This window comes from Cucumis sativus, chromosome 3 (genome assembly GCF_000004075.3).
Source record: "Cucumis sativus cultivar 9930 chromosome 3, Cucumber_9930_V3, whole genome shotgun sequence".
In the NCBI taxonomy this organism is placed as follows: domain Eukaryota; kingdom Viridiplantae; phylum Streptophyta; class Magnoliopsida; order Cucurbitales; family Cucurbitaceae; genus Cucumis; species Cucumis sativus.
Window position 1 is genome coordinate 29,215,500 of NC_026657.2, and position 21,001 is coordinate 29,236,500.

General features: G+C 33.5%; 3 protein-coding genes and 1 pseudogene across 3 annotated transcripts; 3 read left to right on the forward strand and 1 right to left on the reverse strand.

The window, feature by feature from the left end:
* The first annotated feature begins 409 nt into the window (after window positions 1-409).
* On the forward strand, window positions 410-4,618 carry LOC101223020 (protein NRT1/ PTR FAMILY 5.6). Its single transcript, XM_031881643.1, has 4 exons — window positions 410-644; window positions 2,272-2,489; window positions 2,598-3,142; window positions 3,591-4,618. The coding sequence occupies exons 1-4, from the start codon at window positions 491-493 to the stop codon at window positions 4,438-4,440; spliced, it is 1,767 nt and encodes a 588-aa protein (XP_031737503.1). The 5' UTR covers window positions 410-490; the 3' UTR covers window positions 4,441-4,618.
* Window positions 4,619-4,637: 19 nt separating this feature from the next.
* Window positions 4,638-6,391, reverse strand: LOC101220893 (aldehyde oxidase GLOX). The gene has a single exon (XM_004137706.3). It carries the CDS (start codon window positions 6,346-6,348, stop codon window positions 4,714-4,716), a length of 1,635 nt encoding a protein of 544 aa, XP_004137754.2. The 5' UTR covers window positions 6,349-6,391; the 3' UTR covers window positions 4,638-4,713.
* Window positions 6,392-8,514: 2,123 nt separating this feature from the next.
* On the forward strand, window positions 8,515-10,140 carry LOC116402464 (annotated as a pseudogene).
* Window positions 10,141-16,059: 5,919 nt separating this feature from the next.
* LOC101221128 (BEL1-like homeodomain protein 9) lies at window positions 16,060-19,969 on the forward strand. Its single transcript, XM_004137707.3, has 4 exons — window positions 16,060-16,854; window positions 18,435-18,751; window positions 18,876-18,936; window positions 19,041-19,969. Exons 1-4 carry the CDS (start codon window positions 16,324-16,326, stop codon window positions 19,572-19,574), a joined length of 1,443 nt encoding a protein of 480 aa, XP_004137755.1. The 5' UTR covers window positions 16,060-16,323; the 3' UTR covers window positions 19,575-19,969.
* The last annotated feature ends 1,032 nt before the right edge of the window (window positions 19,970-21,001 follow it).

Here is a 21,001-nt window from a genome sequence, read left to right on the forward strand (position 1 = left end):
CATTTTTAATGGCAATGAATGGCCCCCCCACCCTCTAACCAAATGCAAATTTCCATTGGCAAATAAGAAAGCTACAAATTAAAACAGCATATTGAATAACTATTCCCTTTTTAAATGACGTTTCTGCTAATTTTAGGGTCCTCCAAATTTATTTCATGAAACTATATTTAAAACTAAAAGACACCAATAGTCCCTAATCTGTCACAAAATACTTACGAAATATTGAAATTGAGGGGGTATGTGTGTAAAATATAAAAAATAAAAAGAGCATTAAAACAAATGGGAAATTGGAGATTTATAAAATTATAATGATTGCAACATGCAAAGAAGAGAGTGAAAAAGGGAAGGTGTGTGTTGACTGTTGAGAGTTGAGAGTTGAGAGTACAGAATTGAGGTCTCTATTTAAGGAAGTCCAAACCCAAGCACTCCTTCACCAAAATCCCACACACTTCCATACATCTCTCTCTCTAAACCCCAATACTAAAGAAAGATGAAAACAAATAATCAGTTGGAAAAGATCAAAAGAGATCAATTATCAGAAGAAGATGATCAAATTTGGGTTTATGATTCTTCTGTTGATCATAAAGGAAACCTTCCCCTTCGTGCTTCCACCGGCGTTTGGAAATCTTCCCTCTTCATCATCGGTATAATTAATCTTTGTTTTTATTATTCTGATTAATTATAAACAATAAGAAGAAGAAGAAAAAACCAACTCCACGTAATGTCTAAACTGATGATATATATCTTTACTTTCTTCTGATTTTTCTTCACTGCATAATCCATGTATTTCACTTCTAAACCTCATCAACAAATACCCCATTCTTTATTTTTTATTTAATACGTCAAGTTGTTTGAAATTCTTGCTTTTCTTTTTTCTTTTTTAAGAAATTTATTAATCTCAAGTGGATTATTCCTCGGAAATATGCTATATATTCAAATAATGAATGCTTTTCTATTAATTCTATGTTACGTTTTTCTTTTATTATTTTATAATATCCTTTTTCCCTAAGGTTTCTAGATTTACAAACATCATTAACCGATATATAATAAATCTTTTTCATTTCAACCTACCCAAGTTGGGCTGTCTTTCTTTTCTGAAGTGCAGAAGTTCTTGACTTAATTAATTAGGAGAAGGATTATAATTAACTGATGAAGCTAATCATACTTAAAGATTAAACACATCAAAGTGTGTTGGAGCCTCTGCTGTCTTAATCTTTTCATTCCACTGTTCTTAATTAAAGTCTTCAAATATTCTTATTCCGACAAACATCATAAAGAGAACAACAAATATCAACCAAATTTTTAGTAAGAGTCAATGTTAAGTTTTTGGGAAAAATGCTTTTTTTTTTTTTCTTGTTCTTTATTCTCAAGGTTTTTAGTTTATAAATTTCAAAATATTGCACTTTTACCAAACTTTGACCTAATCTCTTTGGTCCTTTTACTATCAATATTTAATACTTTTTATCTCTGAATTTTAAATGTATTAAGTTTTAGTTAAAATAATTTTGATAATGATAGAAAATTAGTCACAATTATTTTAGTATCTAGTGAAAATCAAGTTTAAAAAAAAGTTCAAATTTTGAAACTTAAACATAGTTTTAAACTAAAAGAAAAAAAAATTAAGAATATAACATTTTTCAAATTTAGTAGTCAAATCAACACAAAACTATAAATTTAGATGAAAGATAAAAAAAGTAAACTCAAAAGTAAAAAAAGTATTTATCATAAAGTTTTATTATTCGTCAGCATGAAAAAATAATAGTTTGGAACTTTATTTAATTATTTAGGTGGAGAAATTGAAATAGAGATTGATGGATAGAGCATTTTTTTATTATTAAAAAAAACTCATTTTCACCCTCTCTTTATTAAGAAGAATCTTGGATATGACTAGCGATTAGATTTTAACTTTTCTCTATTCTTATTTCAACCATTCAAAAAAAGAAAAAAGAAAAAATAAAACCCAATAATTTCTCTAAACAAAGGTATCCATTTATGACATCATGTAAGCATAATAGAATAATATGCTAAAAAATACAATACTTTTAAATCCATCTCCCTTACCTATTTTTGTGCATTCTAATTTGGTATATGAAAAATTCTTTTGCATATCATCTTTTAAAGTATTCATGTGCGTCTGACAAGAGCATGATACATAAGGCACACATTTCTCCTACCATTGTTACTCAACTAAAAGGCAAGAAAAATGAGACATGATCATCATTGGCCTATTATATATTTATGGATTTTTTTGTGTTGGATGGATATTTGCAGCTATTGAGTTCAGTGAGAGGTTGAGTTACTTTGGAATAGCAACAAGTTTGGTGATATATCTTACAAAAGTCATACATGAAGATCTTAAAACAGCAGCAAGAAATGTGAATTATTGGACAGGTGTCACCACTTTAATGCCTTTGTTTGGTGGTTTCTTAGCCGATGCTTATTTGGGTCGTTTCTCCACTGTCCTCATTTCCACTGTCATTTATCTTTTGGTAACATTTTCCCCTCTCTTTTCAAATGAAATCATATTTAAATATCAGTGATGATAATTGGATGCATTTGGTAAATATATTTTGATATTGGATGTGTAAACAAAACAGGGGTTATCTTTGCTTACATTGTCAACTTTGGTACCAAGTTTAAAGCCATGCGGTGGTGAAACATGTGAGGAGCCCAGAAAAGTACATGAAATTCTATTCTTCACAGCAATTTACTTGATCTCCATAGGAACTGGAGGCCACAAACCATCTCTGGAGAGTTTTGGGGCCGACCAATTTGACGACGACCACCCCGAAGAAAGAAAGCAAAAGATGTCGTTTTTCAATTGGTGGAACTCTGGTCTTTGCGCTGGTGTTATCTTTGGAGTGACTTTAATTGTGTACGTTCAAGAACATGTGGGATGGGGAATGGGTGGCGTGATTCTCACTTCGGTTATGGCTATTTCTCTTGCAATATTCCTTCTTGGAAGGCCAGTTTATAGGTTCAGGGCACCATTAGGAAGCCCTTTAACTCCTCTGCTTCAAGTTATTGTTGCTGCTTTTAGGAACAGGAAATTGGGTTACCCTCCAAATTCTTCTCAACTTCATGAAGTTCAAAGTGGTGATAAGTTTCAGGGGAGGCTCTTGTCCCATACCAAGAATCTCAAGTAAGACCTCACCCTACACACTTACCATTTACTTTATTCAATCCTTAAGTTTAAAAAGTTAATTAATTTGTTGGTAAAGCTTTATTAAAGGAATCTTCAACTAGATGAAAGGAAAAGAGAAAAGAGAAGAGATTTTTCTTTTTTTATAAAGCCAACGGTTTAAGTGCTACTCATTCACCAAAGATAAAGTCACCCCTCCCCCCACTAAAACTTTTTTTAAGTGTTAAAATAGAAAGGAAAAAAAAAGTTTGAGGTCACAAACTTATACAATGGTTATGATTTCAATAATATTAAGTTAAGTTGGAGGATTCAATCTTAACATTTGTATACAGCTATGTATTTGATTTTTGAAATTTGTCAAAAAAAAAACTTAGTGGCTAATCCAAAAGATTATGAAAAGAAATTAATGTGATCATGTGGGGTAATCCAAAAGATTGTAAATGTACAGATTTTTGGACAAAGCTGCGATTGTTGATGAGAGAGATAATTCAGAAGAGAAACAAGGAGCATGGAGGCTTTCAACTGTTACAAGAGTGGAGGAATTAAAGCTCGTCCTAAATATGATCCCAATTTGGATTACTTCTTTACCATTTGGAATCTGTGTTGCACAAGCATCCACATTCTTCGTTAAACAATGTGGAACACTCGACAGAAAAATTGGAAACAACTTTGTTATCCCTGCATCCTCCATGTTCTGTTTGTCCGCCATAGGCATGATCATCTCTGTCGCCATCTACGACAAGCTCCTCGTTCCACTCCTACGAAAAATCACAGGCAACGAACGAGGCATTTCCATCCTCCAAAGGATAGGAATTGGAATGGTTTTCTCTTTCACCACCATGGTCGTCTCTGCCCTTGTCGAGCGAAAGCGACTTGACCATACCACCCATCCAATGAACGTCTTTTGGTTGGCCCCCCAGTTTTTTATAATTGGAATTGGAGATGGATTTGCTCTTGTGGGACTACAAGAGTACTTTTATGATCAAGTTCCTGATTCTATGAGAAGCCTTGGGATAGCGTTTTATCTAAGTGTCAATGGTGCGGCAAATTTTTTTAGTAGTTTCCTCATAACAATTGTGGATCAGATCACTAAGAAGAGTAGTGGCAAGAGTTGGTTTGGGGATGATTTGAATAGCAGCCGTTTAGATAATTTCTATTGGCTAATTGCAGGAATTGTGGCTGTTGATCTGTGTGTTTATGTGTTCTTGGCGCGTCGTTATACATATAAGTCTGTGCAGAAAACCACGGTGGCTGATTGCCACGACGTCAAGGGTCGAGACGTTAGTTCAGCAGTTTGAAAAAGATTCACGAAGTTATCTATTATTGCTTTTTAGTAACTTATTATTTTGAGAAAAAAAAGGTTTGCTTTTCCTTTTCTAATTATGTGTATGTGAAGGCTTTTAGACTTGTAGTTAATCTAGATGTATGTAATTTTTCGTCCTCGTAAAAAAATTTAATAGTAATTGAATTCAACAATATTGATTAAATGTTTGAGCAGAGAACATAAACTTACATTTATTTTTACATTTGTTATAATATAAATATTGAAAACAAAAGTGTTAAAAATATCATTAGGGAGAGAGATGAATCCAGCGAGCGACACTTGGCACGCCTTGATTGACCGCAAACGCCATGTAATAACCTGGTGGAGCCACCATTCCATTTGCAGGAGCTGTACAACCGACACGGTACTGCCCATCGCCGTTGGGGATGCTCGCCGTGACGGCTAATTTCACTAACCGTTGACCTTGAGAAAAAGAATGTGTAGCAAACGGCGCACTACCTAAATTCACTTCCACAATTCCCACTACCGGTAGTTCAACCGACACCAATACGTCGAAAACGCCCCCGTAACTTATCGTTTCCGGAATTGTTTCAATCTTCGGTCGGATATTGGCTTTCTCTGCCGATAAATATTCCGGCGAGAACGCTTCAATTCTTAACTCTGTCGGAAATTCCGCTTCGAATTTATAGAAGAAATGAGGATTACTGCCGGCAACCAAAATCCTTCCATCGGGAAGTAGATTGGCTGTAGAGTGGTACATTCTGGGAACGTTTCCGGGGTTCAAAGTCATGAACCGCAACCCGACCGGTTGATCGGGTCGATACAGAACCGGATGCAAGCAAGGGTTCGAAGCCTGTTCGAACCCTTGAGTACCGGCTTGCGCTCCATTGATAATCACCACATCGCCGGTGGGAAGCATCACCATATCCCCCATGATTCTTCCAAATGGCATATCCTCCAATTCCCAAACTGGGTTCAAACCGGTTGCTTCGATTCTTCCGCAGCTTCCGTGAGCCGGAGTGTCGGTGCTTCTCTGGATAAACGCGCCGTATTGAGCTCCTCCGCAAATCACGATCACGGCATTTGAATGATCCCCTTGGAGAGCGAGCATAACCGAGGATCCAGCGGATGGGTAATTCCTAGGCCCACCATCCAACGGTGGATAATCCCTCACCACTTGATTAGTCTGGTGATCGTACAAAACTGCTCTGTTATTTGCGAAGATGAAGAGATGCCCATTTGGAAGAAGATGAACATAAGGGTATAAATTATCCATCTGACCGTCCTCCACGTCACGCAAAAAAGGGAAATTCACCGCCCCATTTTTCCTCGGAGGATAATACTCGACCGTATTGGCTCCCCTGCCGCCGACGATTATGACAGAGCCATCCGGTAAAATCTGATTGGTAGCGTACCATCTCCCATCGGCTAATTCCGGTTCCGAAAGCTCAATCCAATCACAAGCGCCATTTGGTTCGCAGGGTTGAAACTTCCGGAATTTTCTGAGGCCGTCGATATCGCCGCCGGTGTGCAAGAGAGTGCCGTCGGGGAGGAATTGGCCGGAGGAGCACCATGTGTCTGTAAGGATAGTTAGAGGACGGATTTGGTTGGTTTGAAGGTCGAGGAGGACGGAATGGGCGTAGCAATCGTGCTTGAGAATAGCGTCGTAGCGGTCATTGCGACAATGGCCTTTGCGGAGCATTTTGCGAGTTGGGCCGATGTTAGTCCGATCTAAGAGAACGACGGTGTTGAACCTAGTGACGGCGGTGTGCATGGAGGCGATACCGGCGTTGGGAATGAGAAGTTCCCACGTGCCGGGGAGGTCAGCACGTGTATTGAGAATGAAGAAACTAAAAAGAAGAAGAAGAAAGGAGAGAGATAGAGGAAAATCCATGGAAGAAGAGAGAGTGAAAAGTGTCATAAGAGAGTGAGAAAATTGAGTAAGTCGGGGACTTAAAAAAAAGGACTCATAATGGAAATTTGAAGTTTTGTTGTTATTATTTAAATAACGTGTCATATATATCTTATTAGTTATAATATTATAATATGTCATCAAATGTGGACCGTTGAAAATTCCACAGTTCAATTACAAACGTTAGAAATATGGGTCCCATCCATTTGAAGTTAATGAATATGACACGTCGGACAGTAAACCAGGAAGAATGACACGTAGGCGGCTGCCACTACTATTTACAATTTATTATTGTTTTTCATGATTTCGGAGCTAAGGTAATTAAAGATATTTTCGCTATCTTCATATATATATATATATATATAAATAAATAAGAAGGAAAAAATAAAAGCATCTTTTAAGGGAAGGATATGGTGATCATGAAATGATGGATTGGTAGTGAGATGGTAATTAATATTCTAAGAATGAAATGTGAATATATTTTACAAAAATGTGACAAGTGAAATATTGAAAGGACGTGATTTAGATTAGGGAGGCTTATATATGTATGTTTAGATAGAAATGGAAAAGAAAATGAAAATGTGTGGATGTTAGTCAAGGAGAAACGTAGGTGTATCATCCCAACAAAAGAAGAGGAAAGGATAGGGTGGGAAAATGACTGAGGGATGAGTAAGGGGAAGGACCCAATTAATGGTACATTCTATTTATCAAAAGTAGTCCACTTCATCCTTATAGAAATTTAGGGACGTTTTGTAAAAGTCTACGTGTTTTGAAATGTATTACAAATATTTTGAGACTGTTTCTCTTATTACGTTAATTTTAAGATACGACCGTTACCTTTTGTGTTTGATCGATTTTCTTTCTTGTTAAATATATTTAATTTTGCTAAATCTAATATCATTTCAAATCTAATAGACTAATACAATCATGATTATAAAAGAAAAAGAAAAAGAAAAGAAGAAACTGTCATTAAAAAAATGAAAGTGCATATATCCAGCCATCATACAACTGGATTGGGGCCTCACCACATTAACCATATTCACAAGTCCTAATCATTTCCCTTCCCCTTCAAATTTAAGCTTCCCATCACCCAATTTATTAAATAATCAAAGACCCTTTCCCCATAACTTTTCTGCTTTGCATAAAGCTATGGGCGGTAAAACACTTTTTTTCTTTCTTTCTTTTTCCTTTTTACTTGATGTGGGAATCGTAGAGCCTAAGGGAAATCAATGTAATTAAAGTATTTATACTAATTAAAATTATCTACAAATGTCATCTAATTAAGTCAACTAGGGTGTGTGACTGTTGGTGAATTAATTGATTTAAGAAAAGAAAAGGGAAAATGGAGGATGCTTTTTTGGTAACTTTGTCCTACAATGCTTTGAGAACCGACGAAATGTCTTATTGCTTTAAACGGAATGGAATCGAATTCTAAAGAGTAGAGGAAGTCAGTTTGTGGGTTTAAAAAGGACTTTGTTCTCATTTGCATAAACCCGCTCTCCCCGCCGCCCACAAACTTACAATTAAGAATCATTCATTTTAAAGCCACATAGACTTGCAATACCATACTTACTAGCAGTAATACCAACCGAAGCCCTCAACCGCCCTAAACTTGATTAGCTATTTATGCAGTCGCCCAAAAAGAGAGAGCAAAATAATAGCTCAGATGAGGATATAAAGGAAGCATTACAACTACAAGTCTCACTTCAAAGGGATATTCTTGTCTATTAGTTTCATGATACAAAGTTGGGCTTAGTTCGTTCTTTCATCCATTGAGCCCGTTAAATAGTGCATATTGGGCTTAGTTCTCTAAATTGGACGTACGTGACGTGCCATTGAATTTGATTCGCTGGTTTGGATGTGAGGAGGAAAGTGGTTAAGTACTTATTCAACCTAAGGACGATCCAAATCTAAAAGTTGTTGAAAAGAATATCACAAGCTTTGTCTTCTGCAGTGAAATCTGCTTCTTTTTCCTAAGCAAATTTCAACAGAAAAAGGATCTTATTAATTTCTGTCTTTACCCGAGAAAAGGGTTATCTATTTCTTTCGCCAATATATATACATATGTGTGTGAAATGCATCATCTTTTCTCTAACCAATATGTAACTTTTGTAGTATTTCCAGAGGAAAAAAGAAAGAATGAAGGGTATAATATTGATGATCAAGTTTGGGTTAATGACTCTTCTGTTAATCACGAAGGAAATCTTCTCTTCGAGAGCTTCCACCCGCGTTCCAAAACCTTCCCTCTTCATATCATTGGTAACTATTTTTTTTTTTAAAATAGTATCCTTTTTGCCTAAGATTTATATAGTGCTCTAAGATTTACCAAGATAGTTAAGCACCCGTTTTGGAGTGCATAAGTTCTTGATTTAGGAAAAGGATTGTAATTAATTAATGAAATTAATCATAATTAAAGAATAAACACACATTTCTTCTGCTGTTCTTTTTGTTTTCCCACTGTTCTTAGTCTTATTTTGATAAACATAAGACGATCGATAACAATAAATAAGTATCAAATTTATAATAAGAGTCTTAATGCTAAGTTTTTGGAGAAAATGTTTAGTTTGGTTAATTTTTAATCAGTGTCTAATGCTGTGTAGAGAGTACAAACTTGAGATCTCTATTGAAGGAAGTCCAAAACCTAATCTCTCTCCTAGAAAGATGATAATTTACTTGGGGAGAAATAACAAGTGCTCAAATCCAAACTCTTTGTTAGAGAAGATACAAAAATGCTTCTTATAGAAGAAGGATACAAAATGCTCCATAGAGAAGAAGGATACACATGATAAAATACTTCTTAGAGAAAGAGTTCTTAGAGAAGAGGATACGTGAAATTCATTTATTTTGTGTGAAGAGGATACGTGTAGAGAAGAGGAGAAATTCACACACTTCCATACATCTCTCTCTCTAAACCCCAATACTAAAGAAAGATGAAAATAAATAATCAGTTGGAAACGATCAACTGAAAAATAGGGGAAAGATTAAATTATCTATAAATATTAGCGTTGAATTGGACGCATTTAGTAAATATATTTTGATATCTGATGTGTAGAAAAATAGGGATTATTTTTGCTTACACTGTCAACTTTGGTACCAAGTTTAAAGCCATGCGATGGTGAAACATGTGAGGAGCCCAGAAAAGTACGTGAAAGTCTATTCTTCACAGCAATTTACTTAATCTCCATAGGAACTGGAGGCCACAAACCATCTCTGGAGAGTTTCGGGACCGACCAATTCGACGACGACCACCCCGAAGAAAGAAAGCAAAAGTTTTTCAATTGGTGGAACTCTGGTCTTTTCGCTGGTATTATCTTTGGAGTCACTTTAAATTTGTACGTTCAAGAATATGTAGGATATATGGGGAATGGGTGGCGTGATTCTCACTTCGGTTATGGCTATTTCTCTTGCAATATTCCTTCTTGGAAGGCCAGTTTATAGGCGCAGGGCATCATTAGGAAGCCCTTTAACTCCTCTGCTTCAGGTTATTGTTGCTGCTTTTAGGAACAGGAAATTGGGTTACCCTTTCACATTCTTCTAAACTTGATGAACTTCAGAGTAATGAAAAGCTTTAGGGTAGCCTCGTGTCTCATACCAATAATCTCAAGTAAGATCTCACCTTGCTACACTTAATTTCTACTCATCCACCAAGGATAAAGATAACCCCCAGTTTAAGTGCTACTCATCTACCAAAACTACCATCAACTCTCTTTTGTATGATCATCCACTCATTTTGTATTCAATCTTTTTTTTTTCTTCTAGAAAGAAAAATGCATGAATGCTTCTTCTTTGATTGTCTACAAATTTTGATTCCTTTTATTCATCATTATCTAGTTTAATTTGTGGGATTGCATAAGTACGAAGGAACTAATACATTCATATACATGAGGCTTGAATGAACCACCACGTTACACAATACAGTTTTTTATCAAAAAAATATTATAGTGGTAGATCGATCATCGTAGCATGAATGTAGTTATAATAAAATTTTAATAATTTACTAATTGGTAGATCAGTAAAATAAAGAAAGGGGTTATGAAATGGGTAGGGATACTTCCATCTGAAAGCAGTATCTCCTGGTTTCAAAGGAAAAATGACAGAAATAATGAAGAGAAATTAAAACCCAATTAAATTGAATTGAAAACCTTTTGTGTAGGTCAATGATGTTAGAAGAAGACCACGAGACAACATATTTTCAAATTGGGCTTAGTTCTTTTATTGAGAATTGAAGGAGCCCATTAAAATAGGGGAGATTGGGCTGATAGAAAATGTAGAAATTTGAAGCTCATATTTATCACGAGACTCTAGGTTGATCAGCTGATCTCAATTGCACGTGACCTCGCATTGAATTTGATTTGATGGTTAGAGGTGATGGTGAAAGTAATTAATAGGGGGGAGTAATTAAAAAGAAAAAAGAAAGAAAAGGAAATTAGAAAAAGTATTATATAATCATAACCATTGAAAAGGGATGGACAGAGTGTCAGACTGAGCCCTATAATGATACATTAATATTAAGATTATGATTATGATTAGGGTTTGTATGAACATATGGGGCCACGCACACCTTCAAACTATGATTAACAATAATTAATTGCTATCCATTTGAAATTTTTGAAGCAGCTATTTATGTTGTTAAAAATAAAGCTTTTCTTTCTCTTTTCTATTTTCTTTATAGACTTGGTTGAGTCCTTTTATTACCTTCTACTATTGGATTAACAACTAAGTTTTATCACTATTCTCTCCACTCTCTTTCCTATTTATTGTTGCATATTATTCTATCCCCTTTTCTCCATTCATATGCTTCTTAACACGTCTTTAGATATTCAAATTCATTTATCAATATTTGTACGGACCCAATTTGGCCATTTGTAGGTTATTTAAGTCAAATTTAGATGATGATTGAATTATATGTATGTGATGATACATTGTAAAGTGAGGAGAGAGACTAGACACACATATATGTATATGTTTAGTCACTGCATGTTTGTAAATAGAATAATATAGAGCTGGTACTAATTTTTTGGAAGCAGTTTCGTCATCTTTAATTTGTTGTAATTTACTTGAGGAGATGATTACTGTTCTTGTTATTAAAGAAAAGGTGATTGAGAGTTGGAAAACCGAAGAGTGAAAAATCGGACGGTCCCAAAGGAGAGAAGTAAGTACGATTGGAGTCAGAAAAAAAAAAGGGGTTGGAATTGATTCGAAAAATATTTTGGGTGAGTGTTGTGAATATTTAGGAGTACTACACAGTTCCTCAGATCCCTCTCTTCTGACGCCATCACTTCCCCTATCTCCAGCCGTCACAACAGTATTTTTTCCCCCTTCTACTATATATAGTGTGTGTGTGTTCTTTCTCTAATCAATAATTAGTTTGTGTGCGTACCAAAATTTATAAAAAACGAAATAATATTTTGATAATTTTTGTAGTATATACATCTTAAAATGTTGTACTAAGTTTATTTTTTAAGTCTAGGTGTTGTTTCCAACTTTTAAAATATATGGTTAATTAATTACAATATGATGTGTTTGTTATATTTTAGACTTGTGCTTTTCTTTCTTTGTTACCATGCTTGTTATTTCATATATAAAATAAATTAGTATGTACCTTAGACACATAATGTTGTTATTTACAAATTATAAATAAAAAATTAATTTAATTAATTCACTAGTTTTTATTTCATAATAATTTTAAATTTGAACAACATATAGTTAGGGATGAAATTGAGATTAAGCTTCAAATTTAGTAACTTAAACTTAACATTTTAAAACTCATGATTAAAATATAAACTAAACAAAAGATAAACAAATGATATCATACAAGTATGATATTAAATCTCCATTGAGTAGCATGCATTTTTATTGATATTTCTAAACATACACGAGTTCCAGTTATGTTGACATTTTTTTATTGTATGGTAAAAAGACTTTTTAGAATAAATGACAAAAACAAAAGTTCACTTACTAATATGAATATACTGTAAATAATACAACATTTTTATCTTGTTTTATTAAACGTATACTTTTTATTTATATTCTAAATATTTTTCGACGAATATTTGTTTTTATAATTTTTCAACATATTTCTATCAATGTGAATATTTTGATTATTATATATGCCTATAAAATCAAAACATCCACTTTTGAAGCCATTCAAACCTCTATACAGAGAGAAAAAAAAGTATTGCAATCCAATTCTCCCAACTTTACCATTTATGAGACTTAATTTAATTTATTGCTGTAAAGGGTTGTTCAAAAGCGTAAAATGATTCTGAAGGGGAAAGATTTGAGTAATAAAGCAGGTGTAAGTGTGAGATAAGAGAAGGCATAAATTGATCCATGGATGAAGGGGGAGTAGGTGGTAAAAGAAAGAGTAATAAAAGTTTTGACAGCAAATTGGATGCTGGCGTAAAGCTAAAATAAAAACAACAAAGCAAACTGGGCTGTGTGTTTGGATTTCCGAGAGAAACAAAGATGGATAATCATGGTTCAAGAAGATTGGGAACTGAGTTTAACTGAGCCCTCTACTTGTAAAAACAAAACAAAAGCAAAAACAAAAAACCCACCTCTAATGTACAGTGCATCATACCATTTTGGAACACCAAACTGAAGATCTATCATTTTTAAAATTGAAAATATAAACAACAAAACAATATTTTAGTGGTTTTAAATCCGTCCTTCTGTTTATAAAGGTTGGTTTTAGTTTTTGAATTTTTAAAAACAACATATTTTATCATTAGAATTTCATTAACTTTTTAATTAAGATGATGAGGTAACTTATTTAATAAATAGACAAAATTGTAACACCCGAATAGAATTTAAACCAATTTGAGCTAAAAACAGTATGGAAAAGAGAGAAAAGCTGTTGGATGGTAAGTAAAGTTGAAAGAAGTGTATGTGCATGAAAATTGAAACGCCGTTCCGTGGAAAAGCGCTAAATTCGGGCGCTCATCCGTAAGCAAAAGATTTGCAATCCAAGAAAGAAAGAAAGAAAGAAAGAAAGAAAGAAAGAAGGAATATATATATATAATGACGATATCACCTGAACATCCCTATAACTCTTCTCCCAATATTGAATACCAGTATGTACTGATCCACCCTAAACCCTATAATATATCTCACACTTTCCCATATTTTTCTCTCTCTTAATCATCATTATTTTGAATTTTGACGAAACCCCTTAATTAATTTTCATTTCCGTTTAATCCTTCCCTAAATTTAATTCAAAATTGATGGGTTTAGATATCAAAAGCTGACACAGATTTCACTTGGGTAAAAAGAAAGGGAGAGATCTTGTGTGTACTAAAATTTCTTTCAATCTTTTTAGGGTAAAAATGAGTTGAGACTTTGAGAGTGAAAGAAAGGGGACTAAAAGTGTGTATCTATCTATATCATATATGCTCAGATTTTGGCCCATCTTTTTTCCTTTATGATTCTCTATTCTTTTTTGGTAAGGTGGGTAATTGGTTGGAAATCTTCCATCCAAATTTAATTCCCTTTTCAAACTTTTATCTTTTAACACCTTTTATATATTGTATGTAGTCTCTGAGAGTGGAAAAATAATGCAACCCTAACCTATATTTTGAATCCATAATCTCAAGATATATATTACTATTTAGTTATTATAATCAAGAGGTTTAAAATATAAATAGTTTTTCAACAACATAATTGCAAAACCAACAGCACTTGAATTAGAAAGGAGATAAGACAACTAACATTTGATCCCATCAGTTAAACTAGAATGGAGACAGTAAGTAATGAAGTCAAATTATTTGTGGGAAAATACACTTTTGTAAAAAGTAAATCTAAATATTCTCCAACAAACATAAAAAGTAAAATAAAAAATAAAAAAGAAACAAAGGCTGGTATCTTTCCAAACAAATAAAAAATAAGAGAGGAATTGAAATACACACAAGTTTATGTGAAAAGAGAGAAACAAAATAGAAAAGAAAGACACAAAGGTTTTTTGAAGAAGGGTTTTGTTTGAGTGTGATTGACAAGGAAAAAGGTTGTCACTTTAATATGGAACACCAATTAAACCAAACTAGCCCTACTTTAGTTTTCTAGCTGATTAGGAATTACATTACAATATAAGTAATTTCATTATTATTTCAAATTTTTTCATCAATACATAATCAAAATTTTCTAATCTCCATCAATCCAGTTATAGACTACTTTTCAAGGGACCCATTATTTATTTTTATTTATTAGTTTTGTTTTCCATATTCTGGTTTTTTAGTATGGAGTTTTAGTTTTAGTCAAGCTATCACATCGCTGTCTTGAAACTTTCTCTAAATTAATGCCTCTTCAAATAATATTATATATTATATTCTTTTTATATATCAATGTGTAAGTAATAATATTTCAATTATACAATTCAATGCATATTTCCTATATATTTCCCCCTTTACATGTACAGTATGCAGGAAGGAGAGAAGATTTTGAGTGAAGATGGATGTAAAGAAAAGATGGTTACAAAAGCGAAGATAAAGAGTTGAAAGGTTGTTCATATTATTGAGTTTCCATTGAGGACATTATTGTTTGCAAATGATTAAAGAGGGAAATTGTAACACAGCAAAATTAGTTTTTTTTTCTTTTCTCTCTTTTTCTTTTTTTCACGTAAAGATTCCATTACTAAAATTATTAATTTTGTAAATATCACTATAGTCATTGTGTTATTTCATCACTATACATACTGATTACTTTACACAAAATTTCTAGGAATTTGAAAACTTCTATTTGTATGGATCACTAAGGCATCATAAAGTTTGTCAAAACTATAGAACAATCATAGAAAAGTTTATTGCTCAGAACTAAAGATTATGTGTGTTAAATTTTCTAAAATCTTCTATTTTCGGTCCTTCTGCTTTTATTTATAAAAGTGAACTCTTTAAAGTAACAATTATAGTCTTAAAATCATTAGACATTGAAAATTGTACAATATACTACACTTTTTATTTTAGTTTCCAACTCTATCTAGAAAAGAATTTGAATTGACAGTCGAAATTTAAAAATAAAACAAAGTTTTTAACCTCTAATTTCTCTTTTAATTTTTTTTTAAAAAAATAACTCCAATTTTGAAAATATATTAACAATTTTTGCAAAACTAATCAACAATCCAATTCCCGTACCAAACTATCTGAATATTAGAAAAAAAAAAGAGGCCAATTGTTTTCAATAATGAAGAGTATAATTGAAATGAAAAATCAAAGTGGTCAACTTTTACATAAGGTAAAATTGAGGCTAGCATGAAAAAAAAAAAGCGTAATGTAAAATTATGGGCATAAAATTAAGAAGTGGGTTTGAAAAATTAGAAATAATTATAACTTCAAAAGAAGTAGTACATCAATTATAGTCGTTTGACGTAAAATGTAGATGAAAATATGAAGATTAGTGAAAATATTTTGGGTTAATTAGAAAAAAAGAAAGAAGAGGAAAAAAGAAAAGAAGAAGAAGAAGAAGGAAGGAAGAATGACCCACAAAAGCCACACCCACCCTCTCATAGACATCCAACCAAATAATTAAATAGGAAAACCCACCATTACCCTCCAAAATTTAAAAAAGGAAAAAAAAAAGGGAAAAAAAGAAAAATATAAAAAACGACAAAAAACCTCAAAGGGTGTGTCAGAAACATCTGCCGCGCAGGTTAGTTCATTAATTACCGGCATTACCCGGTCTCCCTCCGGTTTCCTCCAAACCCTATGCTCTTCTTTCCCTCTTCCCCTCAAACCCACAAAAACTCCCACTTCCCACTTCCCACTTCCCACTCCCAACACACAAACACACTTAACTCCTCAATCCCAAACCATTTTTTTCTTTTCTTCTCCTTCTTTTTAAGACTTGCAAAAGTTTGCAGAGTGAAAAAGAGAGATCTTTATTTTTGTGCAAAACACACACACACACCCACACACACTTCTCAAAGATAACCAAAAAAAAAAAAACAAAAACAAAAACAAAAGGAAAAAAAAAAAGGGTAAAATTTTGTTTTTGATGGCTGAGGGTATTGAATCCTACGACCATGTACCTCAACAGAGCCGCCGTGACAAGCTCCGTGAACATCCCGACCACCACCACCGTTCTAATTTCCTACCTTTCTACGACCCTTCTTCTTCTGACTCTTCCAATCGCTTCCAATTTCACCACCATCCTTTTTTCGACCCCCAAATTCAATCCCCTATTTTTCCTGAAATCCACTCCTTCCCCACCGAACCTCTTTCCCTTTCCCTCTCCTCTCACCCTAATTTTCTTGCTTCTCCTATTACCCCTCCTCTTCCTCTTGGCCCTTTCACCGGTTACGCTTCCATTTTAAAAGGCTCCAGGTTCCTCAAGCCTGCTCATCACTTGCTTCAAGACCTCTGTGATTCTGTTCATTATTCCTCCTCCTCTTCTTCTTTCATCCATGATCCTTCCTCTGATTCCTTCCCCCATTCCCCAATTCTTGACCATCACTACCCTCTTCCTTCTTCTTCCGATTCTTCTACTCCTCCTCATAAATCAACGCTTCTCTCAATGCTTGATGAGGTACTGTTTCTTTATCTTTCACCCCTTTTTACTTTTAACTTGGGGGTTTTCTTTTCTAATTTCGGTGTATTCCCCCCCTTCTTCCTTTAAACATCAGATGGGGACTTTTGTCTTGCCTTTAATCTGTAATTATCATGTTTGCTTAGTGCATATCACTAATTACCACCCCCCCTTTTTTTCCAATGGGGTTTATTACTTATTATTTTATTATTATTGTTGTTTCTTCATGGAGCCCAATAAGCACTCTTGTTTTGTCAATTCAAGAGGGGGGGGGGGGGATTGCATTGTTTTTTTGAGGTATTAGTTAATTAATTTAGGGAGATAGAAATGATTCCTTTGATTATGTGATGTTGATGTCAATCTTTGGTTTATGACTAGATTAACATGCAAAGATGCAAAACTTATTATTATTATTTATTTATTATTGATATTGTTGTATCCTCTGCTTTAGTTATTATGCATTAGATTCTTCTATTAAAAAAAGGATTGATTAATGTTGTAGTTGTAGCAGCTTCTTCATTCTCATAGTTTCTATCTTTTTGAAAAAGGTGATTAGAAGGAATATATGCACAAATGAGTATTGTTGGCCTTCTAAAGTGTGTCTGACTAAGTTGCTACCCTCTAAGGATATTTTTTTTACCAAGTCTGGGCATAATGTGCTTAATCAAAGTGATTGGTGGAATCCATTTTCTATAAAGATTTATACTTCTTTAAAGCTGTTCTTAGCATTTATATATTCCTATTTTTTTCTTCCCCTCTTTTTAAAAAATATTTACGATGAATATAGTGAATGTTATATTTACACTCCATTATTCTCTATTTTTTTTTCTTTAGGGTCTGAGCATAAATTTATTCCTATTTTCTAGTAAATACTATATAAAAAATGAATCATACAGTATGATAGATTTTCATAATGCATTTTTAATGTTTTTTTTTGTTTGGTGGAGAAATTTATATTACAAATGTTTGGATTTATTGCCGTAACACTTTTACATTTCTCAATAACATTTTTTTGGGGGTTAGGTTTCTGAGTATCATGAAACTGGTTATATGCCATAATTTCTATACATAATTTGAGTCTTATAATTTTAAGATCAATTGGCACTATTTTACATCATTTTTCCATTTATACCATGCATTAAATCCATTCTTCTCCGTTTAATGCATTTTTAGCCCTTAAGAGTTATTATTTCTTCTTTTGAGATAAGGGTTGATTTATACTATATCTAAATATATCGAATATCATAAATTTTCGTCTGGTCAAATTTATGACATCCAAACAGAAGAATAAAAGTTTACACACACACACACAAAAAAAAAAAAGAAAAGAAAAAAAAAGAGTTTACTGTTTATTTTTAGTGTACTGTTACTTCCATTGTACTTTTGATAATCTGTTGACCAATTTCTTGCTCATGGCTTGTACAATAATGTAAGTAGGATTAAAAGGGACTGATGTGTCTTTACCACAAGGAGAGGAATGAGTGAAATTAGGTTTCTTTGAACTCTTCTAATTCTTAAATTTTCATCTCTTGTTGTTTTAATAGAAAATTGACACTGCTTTTTTCATGTTCATCATCTAGGTTTACAGAAAATATAAGCAGTACTATCAACAAATCCAAGAAGTAATGACATCATTTGAGTACATCTCGGGGCTTGGGAATGCAGCACCATATGCTAACCAGGCTATAAAAGCCATGTACAAGCATTTCAAGTGCTTGAAAAATGCAATTCTAGACCAACTTCAATTCAATAAAAAAACTCATGGTGACTACAATCAAAGATCCGTTCAGAACCCTGGATTTCTCGACCATCAGCCTGTTTGGCGACCACAACGAGGGCTGCCTGAACGAGCAGTAACCGTTCTTCGTGCTTGGTTGTTCGAACATTTCTTGCATCCGTGAGACTCTTCTTAGCAACTCTATAACTATAGTTTTTTTTTATCTCAAGTATGTGAATTTAAGGGTTTAGTCTTTTGGCTATAATGAATTTTGATTGCTATTGTTTTGTTTTTTTGGGGACAGTTATCCTTCTGATACAGACAAGCTTATGTTAGCAAAACAGACTGGTCTGTCTCGTAGTCAGGTCCGCTTTATATATTGTCATATCAAAATTTCTGTCATGTTTATTTTCGCATTATTTATTTATTTTTGGCTCTGAAAAGACAATAATTGTACTCTTTGAGACAGGTATCTAACTGGTTCATTAATGCAAGAGTGAGGCTTTGGAAGCCAATGGTTGAAGAAATATACATGCTAGAAACCAAGCAGCAACAAACACAGAAGAATTTACATAAAGAAGATCGAACCACCACCAGAGTAAACGATCATCATCCATCGAACCCGCTCACAATGGAAAACCCTTCTACATCCACTCAACAAATTCAAGATACTCCTCCCAAGCGCACTCGAAATGAACCTCCCGACATGCCAATGGGAAACCATGACGAGCCCTTGAATGTATCCTACAACTTATCAAGCCATCCCCATGTTGGAGCGAACGTAAACATGGCGGGTAACAACGGTGGAGTTTCCTTGACTCTTGGTCTTCACCAGAATAACGGTATAGGTGGCTTTTCTGAACCCTTCCCTGTAGGGTTCCCTGTCGCAGCCACTCGACGTTTTGGCCTAGGAATACAAGGAAACAGCGATGGGTATGTGATGGGTGGACATTTCAGTCGAGATGTTCTTGGAGGGCAGCTGTTACATGACTTTGTGGGCTGAAACTGAATGTGTGGTATTTGGAGTTTAATATGATAGAGAAAACAAGAAGTTGCATATTATTTTGGTAGTGATGTTGTATTATATACCATATATAAATTGTGGGGGTTTAGATGAGCACTACTAGAGAAGAAGCACGAGCAAAAGAAATTCAAAACCTGTAAATGGCTTACCTCCAAAATCCTACCAGAAAAAGAAATTTGATACAAAAAGGAGAATTGCAATGACCAAAATGCCATTGTTTGCCATTGTATAACAATTTGGAAATGAATGAGAGAACAGAAGAAAAAGGGGTTTATGAACATATGTAGGTGGTGTGAGTTCCTGGGCATTTGTGCACTGCCTTTGCTTTTTATGGGATCAATTATAATATTATATATATATATATATATAAATATTAATAACAATAATGGTTGTTAGAAATTTCAACCCTAACTTGCTGTTTGGGTTCTATGCATTTATGATTGGGATTTGAAAGTTTCATATTATGGTTACTCGTGGGGTTAATTATATATATTTATATATTCTTTCTCTTATGGTCATCATAGGTATTTGAAATGGTGGCAACAAAGCACCAATGGAAATGCTTCCACTTTTGAATCAATCCATATGCTTAAATACTTTTTGAAAAAAGTCTACATTTTTACTACTGGTTTGGTTAAATAAAAACTGAGAATTCATAACAAGGTAGAACATAATTAGGGTTTCAAACTGTCGGTGAAAAATGTGGGTAATTTTTACCACTGGTTTGTTTTTTTATGGATGATGGGAATGTCTGTGGGTTTATGATTAAGTATATACTTTGGGTAAAAGAGAGTATATAAAGTTTTTGGTTACCATTATGGTATCATTTGTTATAATGTTATTCAAGACATCAATCATCCTTATATTAAAAAGTACTCACAAGCATAGTTTACATCAAATAAACTTTTAAGATACAGCATGAGCAGGTACTATAAGTGATGATAGAAAATGTGGACACTTCTTTTGAACCCTAATGCTAATTGGTTTCCCTGTCTTTTCTTCTCTTTTTTCTACTTTCATAATATATTGTAGATGTATTTTTATAGGATATTTAATATCTGAATTTTGAAATTTTGGATGTTAAAGTTCTGGACAACTAATGTCTTAATGTTAAATATTTTAAAGTTATGTTATATTTTGTTATTTTAAAAATGACATTTAGTGTATCAACCAGTAAAATCATTTGAAAAATTATAAAAAAATATCTATCTTATGGAGTTGGACTAAATATCAAATTATTTTTTAGGTTTGCTCCATTATTTGGTCATTCTCTATTTTTTTAAAAGGTTATTTTAGTGTTGGTTATTATTGCTAAAAGTGGTTCTCTAGTGTTACTTATTTTGAAAGCTATGGCGACAAAAAGGAGGGGCGGGCATTTATTGGGCCGATAGGTTCACTTTCTTAGT